The 21,618-nt window shown below is 37.2% G+C and overlaps 1 protein-coding gene across 5 annotated transcripts in view; it reads left to right on the top strand.

Annotated features, from left to right (window-relative positions):
- LOC149156945 (uncharacterized) overlaps positions 1 to 21,618 on the top strand; it is a 413,330-nt gene that overhangs the window by 384,318 nt on the left and 7,394 nt on the right. For all 5 annotated transcript variants that reach the window (XM_089438885.1, XM_089438886.1, XM_089438882.1 and 2 more), the window contains one exon: positions 3,756 to 3,818. In XM_089438885.1, coding sequence (XP_089295011.1) covers positions 3,756 to 3,795 — 40 coding nt within the window. In that variant the 3' untranslated portion in view covers positions 3,796 to 3,818. The remainder of the gene's footprint in view (positions 1 to 3,755; positions 3,819 to 21,618) is intronic.

Here is a 21,618-nt window from a genome sequence, read left to right as displayed (position 1 = left end):
CTGCCTCAGCGTCTGCATCTCTTGCCTCTGCGCTGGTCTTCTGAAGCTGATCTTGACTCTCTGCTTCGTACTTGCTGTCTCCTGTTGCTCTATAGACCACTAGTTCGAATTTCTCAGCTAACCCCACTCCAGAAATCGAACTGACTACTTTCCCTCAGTGTGTCCTCCAACTGACCCTCAAGCCTCTTCTTATACCTTTCTCATCGGTCCATCAACGGCAGAGATTAAATCCCTAATCAACGGCTAAGATTAGATTTGACTTGATCCATGACTTTTGGACCATTATAACTCAGTTTTATATTAATTCGCATTAATATTTTATTTTCCGGTTTCTCTAAGTTTAGACTTAGGGACTGCATTAAAAATATTAATTATTTTAATATCTTTAAAACTTTTTGGATTCTGCTCAAACCATTTCTGGGTTTTGGAGATCTCATGTGCTTTAGCCTCTCCACCAATTCTCGTGGCTAGAGCACATCCGATGCTACCCCAAATCAACATCACTCGTGTGATCTTGGTAAGGTCAGTGTTGGTCATTTTAGTGTTCTGTAGTTTCTCACTGAACACCATCTTCCTAGTCTTATTGGTGCTCTGGTAAAGTGTTATCAGGGATTCTCACATCTCATAGGCAAACTTCTTCCGTGATACATGAAGTATAAGGTGGTCTTTAATTGCATCAAGAAGGATCCTCTTAGACTTCACATTGTGCTTGTTGAATTCTGCCAGCTTAATTGGATCAGTAGGTGGAACTACTGCACTCTCTACAATATATCCCACAACTCAAACTCCTCAAGCAACAAGACTATCTTCTCCTTCCATGGACCAAAATTTTCAACCCCACTCAACCTATCCTCCACCCTCAAATGAGTAACCATCTGACTCTCTCAACCAACACAACTCAACAATGAAACTGAATAAACAACCTTCCTCTCAACCACAGATATCTGGGTATATAGGCTGTTTTATGCTAGCTGGTTGCAATCTATCAGCTGTAGGTTCACGTGGTGCTTTCATACCATGTAGAAATTTTAGGTGCTATAGCCCCACCTGGTTTCAATTTGTTTTTTCATCAAGTTTAATGCCCAAACCCCATGTTCATTGTTGATTTAAACTTGAATATAAAAATTCAATAGAAATGCTAGAAGCTACCACTACTTTTTCACTTTCTGCTGATAAAAAGATTCACAAGCATGCACAATTTAGACACTTGATTTTTGGACAATCAGACCCTGGAAAAACCCTGAAGGGAAAGCCAGTTGGGAGAGAATTTTATTTGCTTTCATCAGAGAAATTTTACAGCAATGAATTCACAACAGGAGTACTGATCTCCCTCCTTGGAATTTGAACCAGCTCCTAGAAACTTGTGCCACTATCTGGAAATCTGTGCCATAGTCCAGCAATCTCTGGTTAGGAATTTGTGCCACTATTCAGACTTTCCAACCGTGAAAATCATGCCACTGTTTAGTGCACAGGCCCTCTACTTTTGTGCCTCTGTCTGCCCTTTTACCTGCTCGAAATTCAGGCCAATGTCTCAGTATTTCTGCCTTGAAATTCATGCTTCTGACCAGCAAATTCTGCCTCGAATTTGGTGCTATCAGACACGGATATTTTTATAAACCTGTGCCACCGTCTGACAATCTGCTCCTCAAGATTCATGCTGTCAGTGCAAATAAATGCATGGAAATGCACACAGGTTCTCAAAAATCAGAGTCTCTGCCCTTGATTTTTGAGCTATTGTACTGTATGTGCCTCCTTGATTTGGGTGTTGTTGGTTCTCTCCAAGCTGTTGTAGGGTCTCTGCTCTCGCAGCCTCCTCTTCCTCTCCTCTTCTCTTCTCCAACTCTACAGTTGATGATGAACGTCCTCTTTAGTCTCTCTAATAATGAGAAGACCTATCCCTAAGATCAAGGGCTGAGATTATATCTCAGCTTCTCTTGATCAAGGGTGGAGATCTAATCTCCCATTGACTCCTTCTCATGTCTCCCCCTTCATTAGTGACCCCCTCTAGTCACTTTAATAACTTGTTGTACCATCTACATTTTTGCCTCATAAAGTCACTTTAATATTATAAAGCACAATGTACTTTTAGAACTCAAAGTGACTAAAAGGTCACATGACTTTAATAATCACATACGGAAGCTATTCTAGAGGCTGAGGGAGCTGAGGAGAAAGTCTTTGTTTCCACTCTTTCAGGCACTATTACCAATAGCAGTGATGTTTGGTTAGTGGACAGTGGTGCTTCTAGGCACATGACTGGTTTTTGATATGCTGTCACAGATTTGACAGAAAGGGATTCAACATTACAGGTGGAACTTAGAGACAACACCGAGCATGCAGTAAAGGGAGTTGGAACCGTTTTGTTTCAGCTGGAGACTGGAGACTCTCTACACATGAGAGAAGTTTTGTTTGTGCCAGGATTGAAGAAGAATTTATTCTCTCTCTCTGCAATAGAGAATAGAGGTTACAAGGTTGCATTTGTGGATGGTCAAGTTCTTTTATGGCCTAAGGGTTCAAGCATAGGCTCAGCGGAAGTAATTGGTGTTCGAGAGGGAGGATTGTAGATCATTATACAGACTGATAGGACGACTAGCCCAAGCATTTGCAAATCATAACTGAGTCATAACTAGAGAAGTTCCATTTGCAAGTAGACTTAGGATAGATTTATGCCTTTATAATACATTAACACTGCTTTGGTCTTTGATGATCTTTTCTTCTTGTTTCCAAAGATGAAGCCTTCCTAGAAGGGAGTGCATGTAATGCACCTAATCATATTAATTATAGCATGGAAGGTTGTGTACTTTAGCATGGTCATGTCCCTTAGGTACTATATGTGTGTGTGTATTCTTGACCACATACCATTCATCCATTGTATTGTTCACATTTATTGTTAATTCTTTCTGTCCTTTGGACAATTTGGGCTTGTCCTTTTTATGAACACGTATGGCATCCAGTGACTAGTGCAACATATGTCACAAACTTAGTAAATTTGATCTAAATTTATCCTTGGATGATGCTTAGAGGGTTTTGAAGTTTTGAACACATTATGTTTGTTATAGACCATTGTGTAAATCATATTTTAACATTCATTGGAACTAGAGCAGAGGTGTGATTGCTGCAACTGAAAGGAATAACCTTGATAGTAGGAATGTATGTTCTTTGTCATAGAGCAACTAAATATAGTAGGAATGTTCTAGGGTGATTCTTCCTCTTTCTTGGCATGTACTTCGAGTTTTTTTAAGTAGCTTTATGCACAAGCTGGATTTAGGTTTATGACCAACTAGCCTTCATGTATAAATCTAATATGATGATCTAATCATATATTTTGCATATGATTTTACAATGTGTTACATCCATGTAGCATCTAGATGCAAACCCTAGCCTCAGAATGTGTCTCAAGGATACATATGGGTAAGCCAAACGTCTGTTGGGTAACTTATGGCATGTCTTTGAGCATATATGTATTTGGTGTGGTGTTGTCCATAGAAATGAAATGAAATAGTTATTTTATTCAACTAGTCACCATATTAGTGAACCTGAGATAGTACCTGAAAGTCCTTATAAGAATGCATGCATCTCTTTGTGTTTATAAATTTTCTAAACCAAATATGGTTTTTAATCCTTTCAAGATTAAGAATTTTGTAGATTATATTTCTGGAGAGTTTTTTCTTTTGGGGCGCTTTGATTGGTGCTGTCTACAGTGCCCTCTTTATAGACAGATTTTACAGAGACTTATTATATTTTCCTCCTGTTTGCAGGCTTCCAGCAGAAACTGGAGGCACTTCACAAGTACTTTGAAAAAGGGAGTCTACCAATGTGGAGTAAGTAATTTATTGTCTTTTTTTATGTGTTTATTTGTAATAAGGATTTTTGTATTAGTGCCAGAAATAATTATCTGGGTCGTACAAAGTGTTAAATTTTCAGTGCACGGTACAGATATCAGCACTTATAAACCTAAAACACTAGGAAACTGAAAACTTGAACTCCTCTCAATCAGCAATCTCTGATCACTAAATCTGTAATATGCAAACAGCAAACACAAAGTTGAACTCTCAATCACATCTATGATCTGTTCAACTCTGAAAGAAGAAATACATTGCAATAGTTCCAAACTTAATGATTGCTAACACTCTTAACTGGCTATTTTTTTAATATAAGAAGAAAGGCTAGAGGATTACAAAATTAGTGCAAGCCTTGGATTTAGAATCCCTTATTATAAATGTCTAGAAAAGTACGCCCTACCTGTATGAGCAATATGCTTAGCTAAGTAACAGCAAGAGAGAGCTGTCTAATTAGGTAGCCTTATCTATTCTGGCAGTTTCCCTAAGCTCAAGCGCTTTCGCTATATCTGGAAAAAAGCAAATCTAATCCTGCGAAAGTTAAAAACAGTACAGCAACTGTAATTCTGGAACATTAAACAAATTTAGCAAATCTGCTATAAACCTGCTTCTAAAGTTAGCATATGAATGCACTGTTGATTTGGGGTAGCATTGGATGTGCTCTAGGCCTCAAATTTTGCAGGGAGGCTTGGGCACATGTATTCCAAAGAACTTAGAAAGTGTTTTGGGAAATCCCACCCAGAGACAATTTGAATTATATTAAAATAATTAATAATTTTAATGGAGCTCCTGAGTCTAAACTTAGGAAAATTAAAATATTAATAGGTATTAATCTAATTGTGGGTGTAACTGTTATGAATATAATTCATAACAATTAGCTAAATAAAATAAATATAAATATTAAATATTATTTAGGCTAAATAGTCATTAAATTAAGTGAAAAGGCATGTCTAAAAGACATGCCCATTCACGAAAGGTCACCTTCTGAGATATAAAAGCAGGGCCTCATTGTAACATTCAAATTGTCTTATATCATCTTATACATTTTATATATATTAATAAATAATTATATTAAATACCTGTGTATCTTTTCATTCATGTTTCCAAGTTACTAGTTTTCTTGCTTCAGCGTAGTTTTTATGCTACAGTGGTATCAGAGCCATGGCACACGATATAATCATGCGGGCCTTTGAACGTAGTTCGCCGCACAATGTGCCATTACGTTCACATCCTGATTACGTTGAGCAGTTTAGTATTCAAGAAGCATTTCAGCATTTAGAAAAATCATTTGCAGAAATTAAAGCATGTCAAAAGGAAATCTATAAAAGGGAAGTTGATAGCAACAGTGAAGAAACGAAACAAGATCAAGATGAGGACTATATTGAGAAACAAGGAGATGTACAATATCATAACAATGAAGAAGTCGTCAATGAAAATCTACCATCAGTGACTCTTGAGAAAAAGCAGGTTTTTGAAGATATAGAATCTATAAAAAAAGATGTAAAACAATATAAAATGAATGAACAAAATGAGACTCAAGAGACTAATCAAACGGACAACAACCTAAAAATTTACAAAGAATGTAAGGAAAGATTTAATAATGATGAGACACCTATGAACAGATTTTTTGAAATCAACCATGTAAGTTATAGGAATTTCAACTTACGCTGTGGTCTAGTATATGCTGCCGAGCAAGGGCACATGCTATCAAGTGTTCCTTCTTTGGCGATGATTAAAAGATTTGCAGGGAAGGAAATTACACAAGTTCAAGATTTTATAACTATTTTGTTAGAGTTATGTCCAGGGGCAACAACTTTTTTAGAATTTGCAGCATTTAACGATCCTCATTGAAGTCAATCTATTGTGACAATTGATAGGCATGACTAATATCAAAGGGGACCATTTGTTTCTTGGTTGTTTGACCATCTTGCCTCCAACAAACAGCATTACACATCTCCACAGCCGAAGATGCAATCTGCTGAGCAAAGCAATATTTCCGCCCAGACGAGAAGCCAAATTGATGAAACCGAGAGCAGTGTTAATGCTAAATCATTAGGAGGATCTTTGGTTGGCTCAGCTAAACACGTTCAGCGAAATCTTAACAACATTGATGGAGAAGTTTTGGATAATAATACAGAGATCGCAAGAAAAAGCATAGTTGAAGGGTTGGGTGATTTTCATGAGAGGAACAAGAATTTTGATGCAGAAGTCGCAGACAGAAACAAAAAGAGATCCAGACCTAAGTCTCCAACTTCTAAGGATGGAAACAATAGAATCATAAGCGACACTGATTTTCCTACAATCAAAAGACCGAAGCTACAATTTAAGCCAGAGTTGCCTGCAACTCCAGTTGTATCTACTTGCCCAACAAAATCTATTAGAAGGTTGGCTACTACCAACAAAGTATTTGGAACTCCCAGAAATACCATAAACAAAGAAAAAAGAGTTTCTGTGTTCGATAGGTTAGGGGAAAAGATCGATCCACAGATGAAAGGACAAAACAGAGTAGCTGCCAATGAAGTAACTCCCACATCACATAACTTGGAAGCCAAGAGTATTGTTGTGTCAAACGTCCATTATGGGGCAACCAGTAAAGCATTAACTAAACATTTCATACCATGTGGAGAAGTGACCTCCATTGAAATGCTAAATAATATATCAACTGGTCATCCAACCGGGTCTGTGGTTGTTGATTTTGCTTCCAAAGACGCAGCGAACAGAGCCCTGAGTATGGATGGTTCAACATTTATGTACAGAATATTATAGGGTGTCCCAAAATCTTTGGCTCAGACAACAGCAGGACGAGAGCATATTCAATCTTCTCGCAATTTCCAGTCGATAAGAGATCCATCAACAACGAATAACTTATTAAACCTGTTGACCACTACGTGTCAACTACCCATAGCAGTACAGCCCCATTCGACTATCATCATCAGCCCGATCGTGTTATGTTGTAAACCCAGTCTGCATATGTATATTGTAAATAATCTTAGCAGATCTGAGTCATGTATGTAAATTGCCTAGGCAAAATTAATATTCTAGTGATAATCTACATTCCGGAAGGTTTTTTGTCTCACCGATCCATGATTGGCAGAGTTTTCCTTCAGCCTAACCCCAAAGCCGGAATGGATTTTGTCATTAGAATCTTAGGGGACTCCTAATGTACTTGGTCGAGTCTATGTAAAAGTAATTTGGAAATAATCTTAACTATTTGGTTAGGTTATTACAAATTGCTTGATCTGCTAGATTATGTTTGTGTCGCAGAATTGGGTGGTCTATGAGGGTCTATGTCAAATGGGTTTTCCCCCTTGAGATGTAAAATTGTAAAAGTCATGATGTAAAGTGTCTAGAGGGTTAGAAAATAATTTATCCCCTCATAGGTCCCAGGTCCTAGGTAAAATTCCCAAAAGGCTAGGTTCGAGAGTCCAAAAATGAAAATAAAAAAAATAAAAAATAAAAATAATAAAAAAATAACTAAATAAAATAAAATAAAATGAAATAAAATTTAAAAAATAAATTAAAAATAAAATAAAATAATAAAATAATATTAAGTCAAAGTTTTGAGGAAATAAATGCAGGATTTTAATTTTTTAATATATTAAAATGAATTTAAAATTTCGACGGATGAGATTAAAAGAGATTTTGATCCTCATCGACGGTCGAGATCATTTTGACATGGATCACTCGAACTAGCTGTTGGGAAATTTTCTTTTAAATAGGGTGTCAGGGGTCATTTGAGATCATTGGATCTTAGAGTCGTGCTAAAGAAAGCTCTCTTGTAGTCATTTTTTGTGCAATAAAGAAAGACTTTGGGGTGGAAATCTTGCTGATGTTACTCTTCTGGAATTGTTGTAAGATGTTTTATTTTCCTGCATAAATTTATTTTCAGCCATTGATGATAGCTTGATGAAGAGTGATTTTAAACACATGTATCTTGTTTAGTCACTAAGGTTTGAATGGTAGTTAAATTTCTGAATATGATGGCAGGTATCTCCATTATATTTGGATTTTAGTATCATTTTCTCCTTCTTCGTTAATGGTTGATTTAAGCTGTGCAGGAAATCCTTTTTTTTTTTAGATTACCGGGCGTTCGGGGATGGTCTCGGCTGAACTAGCCGACTCCCGGATTGCATTTTCTGAAGAGCCCGGCCAATTTTGATCCCTGGCTTATCATTTGAAATTTTCTGGTGAATGCACGAAGGGTTTTCTGAAGCACCTCATCTTAAATTTAAAATTCTGAAAATATTTATGTGGCATACTGACAAATCTGGCTATTTAGAGCCTTTAAACTGTGAATAGTGTAATTATTTAGCAGGTTTTAGGGTTTTTAGTTTTGTTTCTTGCGCATATTGTTTCTGGGTATTTTGTTTGGCCATTGCAGGTTACAGGTCTGAGGAGAAATTTTGTTTGAAGCCAGATCTAGGCCCTGGAGGGTAAGATCTGGCCTCAGGATCAGTTCTTGCAGGTTTTTTTTGAAGAAATTCGAGACTCTCCAAGCTATCCGTTTGCTAGGGTTTCATTTCCATAAGAAAATTTTATTTATTTTTTTGATTTTATTTATTTATTTATTTATTATTTTTTGTATTTTTATTTTATTTTATTTTTTTATTTTTTATTTTTTTTCGGTATGCGCTGCCCTAGGCCTGCAGCTGAAACCCTTGCACGCTGCCTTCTTATCGCTATTCCTCACTGCAGATGCCTCTCCACGCTGGCCATCCCACTCCATTCCAGCAAAAACCCTCTCCATTTGCATTGCAACTCCATCCTTTTGCTTTTACTTGCCCTTTAAAATTACCATCTCTCATCTCTCTCCACACAACATTCAAATGCGTTCTCCATCCGCTGCTCCAAGCTCATTCTAGTAGCTGTTGTGTTCTCACTTCCTCATACGCACGATCAATCCATTGCTATCATTACATCTCCCTCTTCAAATACGCTGCCTTGATTGTGGACCCACACTACCCCTTCTTGTTCTTCTGCTGCTGTCCATCTCCTTTACGCAGTCCACCATCGAGCTGCCTTTATCCCCGCAGCAACAACCTTCAACACTTTTACCTGCTACGTATATCATCCCTGCCAGAAATCCATTCATCTGTTGAAATCCTTCTGCGGACCCTTCTCCTTCCATCCACGCCGTCCCATCTCGTCCTCTTGCATGATGCTCTAACCCTCAATCTGCTGCTATCTATTGCTCTTCACGCAGCCGCCGTCCTGCAAAGATAAATATGTAATTTGACTTTCATTTACACAGTTTTGATTTTGTTATTTAGTTTAGCTTAGGGTTGCATCTAGTCATATGTGTTGGATGTGTACTATCGTAGTTAGGACTTAGTGTTAGCTTAGTTAATTTAGACTTTTTTTTTATTTAGGTTTGGCTTTGGATTATTTTAGCTTTAGTTAAATCTGAGTTTCATTTAATTAGGATTTAGATTTAATAAATTTTCATTTTTGTTATAGATCAGGGGTTAGTTCTTTCATTTTGTTGTTAGCTTAGCCTTTTAATCTTAGGTTTTAGTTTTAATTTAGATTTAATTTTTAAAGTTTGATTTTAAAAATAATATCAAAAAATATAAAAAAATATATAAAATACAAAACATAAGAAGGTCCCTTTTAGTTTCTTTGATTGGGCTTTAGTTTAGTAATTTTAAGTTTTATTTACTTTAGTTTTTTGCTCAGTTTAGTTTTGTTTTATTTAAAAATATAAAAAATATAAAAAGGTCATAATAAGTTCCTTTAATTTTGGTTTAGCTTTTAGTTTAGCTTAGTTTAATCTTTATTTTTATTTTTAGTTTTGGTTTTGTTTCAAAATCATAAAAATATAAAATAAAAAATAAAAAATCCCAAAAGGATAAAAAGTTTATCTTTAGGCTTTTGTTTAGAATTTTGTTTTACAGTTTAGATTCTTTATTTTCTTTTAGATTTAAAATTTTATTTATTTAAATTTTAGTCCTGTTTTATTTTAATCTTAGAAAAAAAAAAAAAGGAAAAAAATATATATATATATATATATTTGAAAAAGATTAACTAAAAAATTGAAAATTCATTTTGGTGCCTTTTGTGGTATCTATGTTCCACTTCTCTATAGTTAAATGCGCTTAAATGTTTATTTAAAGATTAGCTATTGAAAAGTGGTGAATCATTTTGTGAGCTGGTTAGCATTTAAATTGTATGGTTGTTTAAAACATTCAATCTTTAGAAATTTAATTGCTGGATCATTATTAAAGCATTGTGAGTTTATGGAATAACTTATATTCTTGGGATATTTGATGATAAATGATTGTTTTACATGGTTCATATTTCTGCAACATTTAATAAATAATCACTTAATCATTAAACTCCATAAGGCACTGGTACAATAATTTCTAAAATCAATCAAGTGCTAAATTGCCTTGCTGTGTCTCCCAACCCAACTGGTCCACAGTTGGTCATCCTTTATCCCATAGGGTCTACCCCACTTAGCGTCGGGAGATGGCTTAAATGGAGAGATTGGGGATCAGGGTGACAGCTCCCGTTCTGAGCGTTGTCGCGCCGCCCAGACAATCTACGCGACAACATTTTTTGGCGCCATTGCCGAGGATAGAGTTTTTCTGTCCCTGGTGTTTCAATGAGATTTCATCTTCATTCTTCTCTCTCATCTGGAATTTGGAATTTTTTTTATTTGAGCTGGCAAAGTCAACATTTTTTGGCATCATCTCATCTTTTCCGCCATTCATTAGCCTGTCAAACGACCAACATTCTTTGGCATCATTTGATCTTTTCATCACCTTATCTTTCGTCATATCAGCAACTACTCTTCAGTTCGTTTCTTGTTTGGGTGGCGACTCCATTTCTTTTATTTTTCCCAGACAAGAAGCCTCCCTCATATCTGCTTGTTTGTTGCTTTTTGGATCCTAGAATTAGATTCATTGTTCAAGTGGCGACTCCACTTCTTTCATCTCTTGATTTTCTTGAGCAGAGATCTCTTTCTATCATCCATTTGGTCCCTCATTATTCATCATGGATTATTCGTTTACCCCATGTCATTTTACTGATGTTCTCCATGATGTTTCAGAAGTGGCCATTTCTAAATTACCTTTGTTCTCGGGTGGTGATTCAGTCGCTGTTAGAAAGCATCTAGGCAAGTTTACTCGTATAATGATCATATATTGTAGATCTCCTCAGTATGATCATGAAGATGTCAAAATGCATCTATTTGTCCTTTCTTTAGAGGGTGATGCTTTGAATTGGTTTAATAATTGTCCTGAAGATTCTTTCACTTCTTTACAAGACATTGTCAATGCTTTTAAAGATAGATATGGTTATCCAGATAGCTCGCCTTGTGCCCCTAAAATTGTGCAGCAGAATGAAAGTAATCTTATGAAAGGTCCAGCTGTCAATGAAAGATTTCAAGACAATTCTTCATATCAGAATGTGCCATCCACTTGTACCATTGCAGATCAAATCCATGATAGTGGAAAAGCAGAGACAAATTGTAAAATCAGTGTCGACAATGAAAGGGAAAATCAAAAGCAAATTATAGAAGAACTAATGCGGCTGGTAAAAAATATGGAGATCAATCAAACTAATTATGCCAATGATATGAGAACTTTATGCACCCACCTGGAAAAACGTGATAAGGAGATGGAAATCATGAAAATTAAACACTCTGATCACGTAACCGACATGCAAAGTCAGCATGCTAAGGAAATTGAGACCATGAAAGCTAATCATGATAGGGAAATTAATTCTATGCAAAACAAGTTATTAACTATGGATGAAGAAATGACTATCATGACATTCGATCATAATAATCAGTTGGCTACCATGCAAGAAAATCATAAGAAAGAGATAAACTCTATGCAGCATTGCTTGATGACCATAAAAGCAGATAATGACAAAGTAATAAAAGATATGGAAGCTAGTCAAATATGTCTTCAGAATAAGTTACTGACCATGGAAGAAGACCATGCCCGGGAAATCACTGCTATGAAGGTTGAACACTCTAGTCAGATGGATGCCATTAAAATACAGGTTCAAAAATTTCAACAGCGGTCAGAGGATGAAAGAAACCAGGGAACGTCACTAAATCAAAAGCCTCCTTATCTGCTGCAACAAGCTCCATCTTATTATGAGGTCCTTTGTTCTATTGAAAAGTGGCTAATTGAAGGCGACCTGGATAAAAGGGAAATTAATAACCAGGTTGATGCTCACACGGTTAATCCACCAGTCATAGAAGATCAAGTTATAACTCACGGCACCTGTGAGATTGATCCATCATCCTTGACAGGGCAGATGCAGAATGAAGAAAGACATGTCACGCATATCTTACATACTTCATCTGAGAGGTTTGAAGCAGAGAGTTTCATGTCATCAGTGATACAGCCTGCCACAAAGAAAAACAGTGAGAGAAAGAGAACGAGAAGAAAATTTGATGCATCAAATGGCCACGAGAAACTTGATTTTTGGATAGGAAAAAGTCCTACCATATTCAGAATTGGACATGGCACATTCGAGAAGCAGCTTTCAGGCAAATGCTCAGTATACACTATATTGAACACATCTGATGCCATGGGGCATCCTTTGTATTTTTAACCCTACTCATTGTTTTTTCAGCATTTTCATTTCTGTTTTAGGATTAGATTTACTTTTCATGTTACTAGATAGTTAATAAATGAAGAGCTTATATCTTTCTTGTGCTTAATGTTATATGATGATTTTTGGATGGACACTACTTATGTTCTATTGTGTGTTGCTTGGATGCAGATTCTGGATTCTCACATTTCTACAATGCAACAACGTGTCCCCAAATAGAGCCAGATGTTGACCACTACGTGTCAACTATCCATAGCAGTACACCCCCTTTTTTGCAGAAGGGATAGCGCTTGATCGACGTGTCTGTGCCATTCGATTATCATTATCAGCCCGATCATGTTATGTTGTAAACCCAGTCTACGTGTGTAAATTGTAAATAATCTTAGCAGATTTGAGTCATGTATGTAAATTGCCTAGGAAAACCTAATTTTCTAGTGGTAATCTACGTTCCGAAAAGTTTTTTGTCTCATCGATCCATGATCGCCAGAGTTTTCCTTCAGCCTAACCCCAAAGCCGGAATGGATTTTGTCATTAGAATCCTAGGGGACTCCCAGTGTACTTGGTCGAGTCTATGTGAAAGTAATTTGGAAATAATCCTAACTAGTTGGTTAGGTTATTACAAATTGCTTGATTTGCTAGATTATGTTTGTGTCGCAGAACTGGGTGGTCTATGAGGGTCTATGTCAAATGGGTTTTCCCCCCTGAGATGTAAAATTGTAAAAGTCGTGGTGTAAAGTGTCTTGAGGGTTAGAAAATAATTTATCCCCTCATAGGTCCTAGGTCTTAGGTAAAATTCCCAAAAGGTTAGGTTCGAGGGTCCAAAAATGAAAATAAAAAAAATAATAATGAATAATAAATAATAAAATTAAAAAAATAAAAATAAAAATAAAATGAAATAAAATTTTAAAAATAAATTAAAAATAAATAAAATTTTGAAAAATAAAATAAAATAATAATAAGTCAAAGTTTTGAGGAAATAAATGCAGGATTTTAATTTTTTAATATATTAAAATGCATTTAAAATTTCGACGGATGAGATTAAAAGAGATTTTGATCCTCATCGACAGTCGAGATCATTTTGACATGGATCACTCGAACTAGCCGTTGGGAAATTTTCCTTTAAATAGGGTGTTAGGGGTCATTGAGATCATTGGATCTTAGAGTCATGTGCTAAAGAAAACTCTCTTGTAGTCATTTTTTGTGCAATAAAGAAAGACTTTGGGGTTGAAATCTTGCTGGTGTTACTCTTCTGGAATTGTTGTAAGATGTTTTATTTTTCTGCATAAATTTATTTTCAGCCATTGATGATAGCTTGATGAAGAGTGATTTTAAACACAGGTATCTTGTTTAGTCGCTAGGGTTTGAATGGTAGTTAAATTTCTGAATATGATGGCAGGTATCTCCATTACATTTGGATTTTAGTATCGTTTTCTCCTTCTTCGTTAATGGTTGATTTAAGCTGTGTAGGAAATCATTTTTTTATTTTTTAGATTATCGGGCGTTCGGGGAAGTTCTCGGCTAAACCAGCCAACTCCCAGATTGCATTTTCTGAAGAGCCCAGCCAGTTTTGATCCCAGGCTTATCATTTGAAATTTTCTGGTGAATGCACGAAGGGTTTTCTGAAACACCTCATCTTAAATTTAAAATTTTGAAAATATTTATGTGGCACATTGATAAATCTGGCTATTTAGAGCCTTTAAACTGTGAATAGTGTAATTATTTAGCAGGTTTTAGGGTTTCTAGTTTTGTTTCTTGCACATATTGTTTCTAGGTATTCTGTTTTGCCATTGCAGGTTACAAGTATGAGGAGAAATTTTTGTGTGAAGCCAAATCTAGGCCCTGCAGGGTAAGATTTGGCCTCGGGATCAGTTCTTGCAGGTTTTTTCTGAAGAAATTCGAGACTCTCCAAGCTATCCGTTTGCTGGGGTTTCATTTCCGCACGAAATTTTTTTTTTTTCGAATTTTTTTTTGAAAGTATGCGCTGCCCTGGGCCTGCAGCTAAAACCCTTTCACGCTGCCTTCTTATCATTGTTTCTCACTGCGGATGCCTCTCCACGCTGGCCATCCCACTCCATTCCAGCAAAAACCCTCTCCATTTGCATTGCAGCTCCATCCTTTTGCTTTCACTTGCCCTTTAAAATTGCCATCTCTCATCTCTCTCCACACAGCATTCAACTGCGTCCTCCATCTACTGCTCCAAGCTCATTCCAGCAGTTGTTGCGTCCTCACTTCCTCATACGCACGATCAATCCGTTGCTATCATTACAACTCCCTCTTCAAATCCACTGCCTTAACTGCAAGCCCACGCCGCCTCTTCTTGTTCTTCCGCTGCTATCCATCTCCTTTACGTAGTCCACCATCGAGCTACCTTTATCCCCGCAGCAGCAACCTTCGACGCTTTTACCTGCTACGTATATCATCCCTGCCAGAAATCCATTCATCTGTTCAAATCCTTCTGCGGACCCTTCGCCTTCCATCCACGCCGTCCCATCTCGTCCTCTTGCGTGATGCTCTAACCCTCAATCTACTGCTATCTGTTGCTCTTCACGCAGCCGCCGTCCTGCAAAGATAAATACGTAATTCGACTTTCATTTACACAGGTTTGATTTTGTTATTTAGTTTAGCTTAGGGTTGCATCTAGTCATATGTGTTGGATGTGTGCTATCGTAGTTAGGACTTAGTGTTAGCTTAGTTAATTTAGACTTTTTTTATTTATTTAGGTTTGGCTTTGGATTATTTTAGTTTTAGGCTAGTTTAGATTTTTATTTGATTTTTAGATTTAAATCTGAGTTTCATTTAATTAGGATTTAGATTTAATAAATTTTCATTTTTGTTATAGATTAGGTGTTAGTTCTTTCATTTTGTTTTTAGCTTAGCTTTTTAATCTTAAGTTTTAGTTTTAATTTAGATTTAATTTTTAAAGTTTGATTTTAAAAATAATATCAATATATATACATATATATATATATATATACAAAACATAAGAAGGTCCCTTTTAGTTTAGTAATTTTAAGTTTTATTTACTTTCGTTTTGTTTTATTTAAAAATAAAAAAAATATTAAAAAAGGGGCATAAAAATTTCCTTTAATTTTGGTTTAGCTTTTAGTTTAGCTAAGTTTAATCTTTATTTTTATTTTTAGTTTTGGTTTTGTTTCAAAATCATAAAAATAAAAAAATAAAAAAATATCCCAAAAGGATAAAAAGTTTATCTTTAGGCTTTTGTTTAGAATTTTGTTTTACAGTTTAAATTCTTTATTTTTTTTTAGATTTAAAATTTTATTTAATTAGATTTTAGTCCTGTTTTATTTTAATCTTAGAATTATAAAAAATAAAAAATTCGAAAAAGACTAACTAAAAAATTGAAAATTCATTTTGGTGTCTTTTGTGGTATCTATGTTCCACTTCTCTATAGTTAAATATGCTTAAATGTTTATTTAAAGATTAGCTATTGAAAAGTGGTGAATCATTTTGTGAGCTGGTTAGCATTTAAATTGTATGGTTGTTTAAAGCGTTCAATCTTTAGAAATTTAATTGTTGGATCATTATTAAAGCATTGTGAGTTTATTGAATAACTTATATTGCTTGGGATATTTGATGATAAATGATTGTTTTACATGGTTCATATTTTTGCAACATTTAATAAATAATCATTTAATCATTAAACTCCATAAGGCACTGGTACATTAATTTCTAAAATTAATCAGGTGCTAAATTTCCTTGCTGTGTCTTCCAACCCAACTGGTCCACAGTTGGTCATCCTTTATCCCATAGGGTCTACCCCCCCAGCCTCGGGAGACGGCTTAAATGGAGAGATCAGGGATTAGGGTGACAACCCCGAGTCTGAGCATTGTTGTGCTGCCCAGACAATCTGTGCGACAACAAACCCAACAAGCCCTGCACCAAGCAGTAATATAGCAAATTCAACAAGACCTCTAGCTCAGACAATAACAGGACCTTGCAATTTCCAGTGGAGAAGAGATCCATCAACAACAGATAACTTAGCAAACCCAAGAAACCCTGCATCAAGCTGTAATATAGCAAATTTAGCAAGACCTCTGGCTCAGACAACAACAGGACCTCGCAATTTCTAGTGGAGAATAGATCTATCAACTGCTGACAACTTAACAAACACAAGAAACCCTGCATCAGGCAGTAATATAGACAATTCAAGAGGACAGGACCACTGTCGCACTCGACGTCAGTAGCAGTGGCCACCACCGTGTCCAATTTTTGCAATAGTCAGATGTCGCCAATCGATGAGTGCACCCTGTACTACACCCGCAACGGTCATCCGAACCATCCGACGCATTTTCCTTTTCACTGCAGTGAAAACGTTGCAGCCAATCGAAGTCCTCCCTCAACGTCACGTCATACCTATTTTTTTTAAAACAACGAAACTATATATATATATATATATATATATATATATATATTTATAGATATAATTATATAGAATTGAATTATATAATTATATTTTATTATAGTTATAGTATATAGTTTCTAGTTAATCAATAAATTCTATTAAAAAAAATTCTTACAAAAAAAAAAATTAGACTTATTAAAAAGGAAAATAAAAGTAAAAATTTAGAAAAAAAAAAAAAATAAATAAAAAATTCCAAGGAAATAGTACTAATAAGCTACATGACGAATCAATGACCAAGTTGTATACATCGAGACGACAACGACTAAGTGAAGAAAACCCCATCATTAAAGCGTTGATGACAAAGCTTCCGAAGGGAGAGGCTATGTTATGAATATAATTCATAACAATTAGCTAAATAAAATAAATATAAATATTAAATAATTAAATATTATTTAGGTTAAATAGTCATTAAATTAAGTGAAAAGGCATGTCTAAAAGACATGCCTATTCACGAAAGGTCACCTGTTGAGATATAAAAGTAGGGCCTCATTATAACATTCAAATTGTCTTATATCATCTTATACATTTTATATATATTAATAAATTATTATATTAAATACGTATGTGTATTTTTTCATTCAACTTTCCAAGCTATCAGTTTTCTTGCTTCAGCGTAGTTTTTATGCTACAGTAACTTTTAGAAGAAGACGAAAATCAAGCGAAAACGATCTGAGCCTTTGATTAGGAGTTAATCTAGGCCATTGGTTGTCCAACAGAAAGATATAAGGGGCTTGAGGCTCATTTGGAAAACACACCAAAAAAGATCAAGAAATCGATTTTCTGAAGTGAGAAGTTCTCAGGAGAAAAATTCGATTAAGGAGATTTCTTGCAGTTGAGGGGCAGGGATAGCTTCCGGAGAGAGATTTTCTCAGCCGGAGAATCATCAACAGAGAGAGGTAGAGGGTGATCCAGTAGCCCAGACGCAGAGGCTGATGTAGGGCCACGTAAAGGAAGCGCAGAGGGTGAGAGAGAGTCGAAAATCTAGCGGCAGAGTCAATTTCAGTAGCCGGAAGTCGGCGTGTGAAACCGAGAGGCTGAGAGCAGTGCCTCTAGGCTGCAGATCGATTCCCCAGTTGGGTGATGCAGTGCCTAGGAGAGTTGATGCTGGGACATTGTAGAGGCAGCACAGGGCCTACCAGGGGCACCTCATCCAATGACTAGATCAGCTGGTACTTTTTCTCAGTGATTGTGTGAGGTAATCTCACAAAGCTTTTGCCAATATTTCTCACTGTAACTGAATAATCCTGTGAGGTATTCAGAGATGTATTCAGAATTTTCTACTGCTTAATAATAATAAACCCTCAGAGTTGCTGCACCAGTTTTCCCACATTGAGTTTTTTTGGGGACATTTGTCCAAAAATAACGGTGTCCTATGTGTTTGTATTTCCTTGCTCAGTTTCTATGTTTTAGAATCATATTTAATTTGGTGTAGGTTGCTTCAGTAATTTGCTTCAATATTTCAAGAAAAATTCTAAAATAAGTTTGTAATGTAATTTACAATCTAGGTGAAGTAGATTCTGCTGGTTGCAATAGGATTCTTGAGATTGTAAGATCTAGGAGTTTTCACATGGAATCGGAGATGTTTGATGTGAAACAAGAAGACCAGATCTAGAACTGAAGCAAGGGCCAACTTGCTGCAGCAAGCAACAATTTGAATCCCCTAAGGGATTGCGTAGTTCTAGCCAAGAGGGCTATATTTTCGAGGTTGTCTCTCTCTGAGTGAGTCGACAGAGAGGTAAGACTGTCAGATCGAGAATTTGCCAAGGCAAAGGGAGCCACGTAGAGCCTCAGTGCAGAGCTAGAGGGACGTAGTTTTCTACAAGCTGAGTGTTGGGCAGAAAAGTTGTCGAAAGAAGGAAGCAAATCGCATAGTGAGGGAATACTTCCTCAGTGGTTTCTTGTCAAGGAATTTTGTATTTCTCATTTGTTGGGAAACAGAAGAGCAACAGACTTACCAGCTCCATCAGGGAGTATGTAAGCCAACCTAGAAGCTACGCAGTAGGGAGAAAGAGGGTGTTGTTCGACAGTTTTCGGAGGAGATGGAAACCAGTGGCTTGAGGGATCAGGATAGGTTGGACGGAGCATCCAACTACATCATCAAGAAGGCTAGAATGTATTTCTTTCTAGATGAGCATGCGCTCAAGATGTACGTCGAGAGTGTGGTGGTTGAACCTGCAGATGCAGATCCGCTGAAAAAGTACAAGGCTGAGATGGCAAAGGCCAAGAGGATGATCTTGGATGGAGTCATGGATCACGGGGTGTGTCACGTTGCTAGCAGAGGGACTACTAAGGAGATGTGGGATGCCTTAGCCACGTTATATTAGGAATCTTCCGAACAACAGAAGATGTACTTGGAACAGAAGCTGAGATTTGCTCAGATGCAGAAGGGAGAGTGTGTGGGTCCATTCCTCATGAGGTTGAAGGAAACCCGTGATGAGTGTTGGAATTTTTAAGTTTGACAGTTAGAAACCCTTCATGTACTTTACTAATTTATTCCTACCTACTTGTTTTGTTTATTAACAAGTTATTTACCATGTAATACTAGAAATAAATACAAGTACATGCTCAACACATTACAGATTGTCAACTAAAGGAAACAAAAACAAGCACACAAGTGACACCGTTGTTTTTGGACTAATGTCCCCGGAAAAACCCAATGCGGGAAAACCAGTGCAACTATTTGAGGGTTTGATTTATTAAGCAGTTTCAGAATACAATCTGGGTGCCAAATCTGGCTCACCCAACAGAGAAAACCTCGAATAAACAATCTGGCAGCTCCACAGCTCCAATCTGCCCCACGAAACCCCAGCGTCAGCCTTTGTCTAGCCCAGCGTCACTCTGGCTTGGCCTGCGTGAGCCTCTAGAGGCATTGCGTCAGTGCTTTGACCCTTTGCGTCACCCACACTGGCACTACGCAACTCCTGGCTTCTTTTGCGTCCCTCTTTCCATCTATTGCGTTGATCCTCCCGGTGCTATTTCTGCCTCTCTGCTTCTGTATTCACTGCCCCTCAACTGCAACTCTGATCACTCTCTCAACTTTCTCAGCAAACCCAGCCCCAGAAAGTCGAAATCTTGATCTCTCAGTGTGTTCTCCAAGTGACCCTCAAGCCTCCTCTTATATTTTTCTCGTTGATAAATCAACGGCTGAGATTAAGTCCCTAATCAATGGCTAAGATTAGATCTGGCTTGATCCATACCTTTTGGCCCATTCTAACACATTTTTATATTAATTCACATTAATATTTTATTTTTCCTAAGTTTAGACTTAGGGACTCCATTAAAAATATTAATTATTTTAATATCCCCCAAACTGTTTAGAATCTGCCCAAACCCTTTTTGGGTATTGGATATCTCATGTGCCTTAGCCTCTCCACCAATTTTCGTGGCTAGAGCACATCCGATGCTACCCCAAATCAACAATGAGTTGTCTGCTACGGGGCATACACCTTGGGATTCAGAGTTGGTTAGACTAGCCCTCAATTTTGTCTCAGATGAGTGTCAAGTCTTTGTCCAGAGTATCCTGGGCAGAGCAACATTGCCTAATTGGGATGAGATGTGGGCAGCTCTAAAACAAGAGGCGCTGAGGAGAGACTTGGTCAAGGTCAAACTTGACGAAAGAAGTAGCAGCAGTGGGTCGAAACCCAAGGAGGAGGAGGATAAAGGGCATGCAGCCCTTGCATCGAAGGGCCAACAGGGGCAACAAAGACGAAAGAAGGACGTCTCCAAGCTGAAGTGTTTCAGATGTGGCGAGATGGGCCACTATGCATACCTATGTCCTCTGAAGAAAAAGGACAAGGATGAGAAGCATGATCTTAAGGTTGCAACCACGAAGATCGAAGAGGAGGAGTTCGCCATGACAATAGAGATACCTCCATGAGGGAGGTGGGCTGATTTGGAGTTGTAGTTCGAAAGAGCTACAGATGGGCAAGATCCTTGAGGAGTCCACCTCTCGGATCAATACCTTGCCACGGGAGCCCAGTTTTGTGGTAGCAGGATGGACTAGTGTCTGATGGTGTCGAGGAGTGTCGGTGAGACAGTTGTAGTGGCTAGGAGCGCCAAAGTCTGAGCAACGCAGAGAAGATGGCACAGAGAAGAGGTTAGCAGCAATGTAGTATATTCAGGGGGTCAGCGCAGAGACTAGCAACAGTCAGTTCCAACATTCACATGGTATCATATTGAACACATTTAGTTCAATAATTTTGGATGTTTTCCAGTTGCTTCTCTCAGCAACTAAGTTGCATTACGGATGTAGTGTTAGCAGTGGCAGTGCTAGCAGCATAGCAGATTCAACATTTGAGAAGGAGTTGTAGTACAGATGTAGCATTGGCAGTGGCAATGTTAAAGGCAGTGGTACAGTTGCAGCAGCAGTGTAGTAGTTGGTGGACAGCATGTCAGACATCAGCAACGCAGAGGATAGTGCTTCAGAATTAGAGCAGTATGCAGCAGCAGTATATTGCTAGAGCACATTCCTCGCTAAGAGGGAGTGTTGATTTGGGGTAGCATCGGATGTGCTCTAGGTCTCAAATTTTGCAGGGAGGCTTGGACACATGTATTCCAAAGAACCTAGAAAGCGTTTTGGGAAATTCCACCCAAAGACAATTAGATTAAAATAATCAATATTTTTAATGGAGTTCCTAAGTCTAAATTTAGGAAAATTAAAATATTAATGGGTATTAATCTAATTGTGGGTGTAACTTCTAGAAGAGGACGAAGATCATGCCAAAACGATCCGAGTCTTTGATGAGGAGTTAATCTAGGCCATCGGTTGTCCAACAGAAAGATATAAGA

Source organism: Pinus tabuliformis, chromosome 9, assembly GCF_031772625.1.
Source record: "Pinus tabuliformis cultivar Carrire ecotype Pingquan chromosome 9, CPIR1, whole genome shotgun sequence".
Taxonomy (NCBI): domain Eukaryota; kingdom Viridiplantae; phylum Streptophyta; class Pinopsida; order Pinales; family Pinaceae; genus Pinus; species Pinus tabuliformis.
This window is presented reverse-complemented; position numbering and strand designations above follow the sequence as displayed.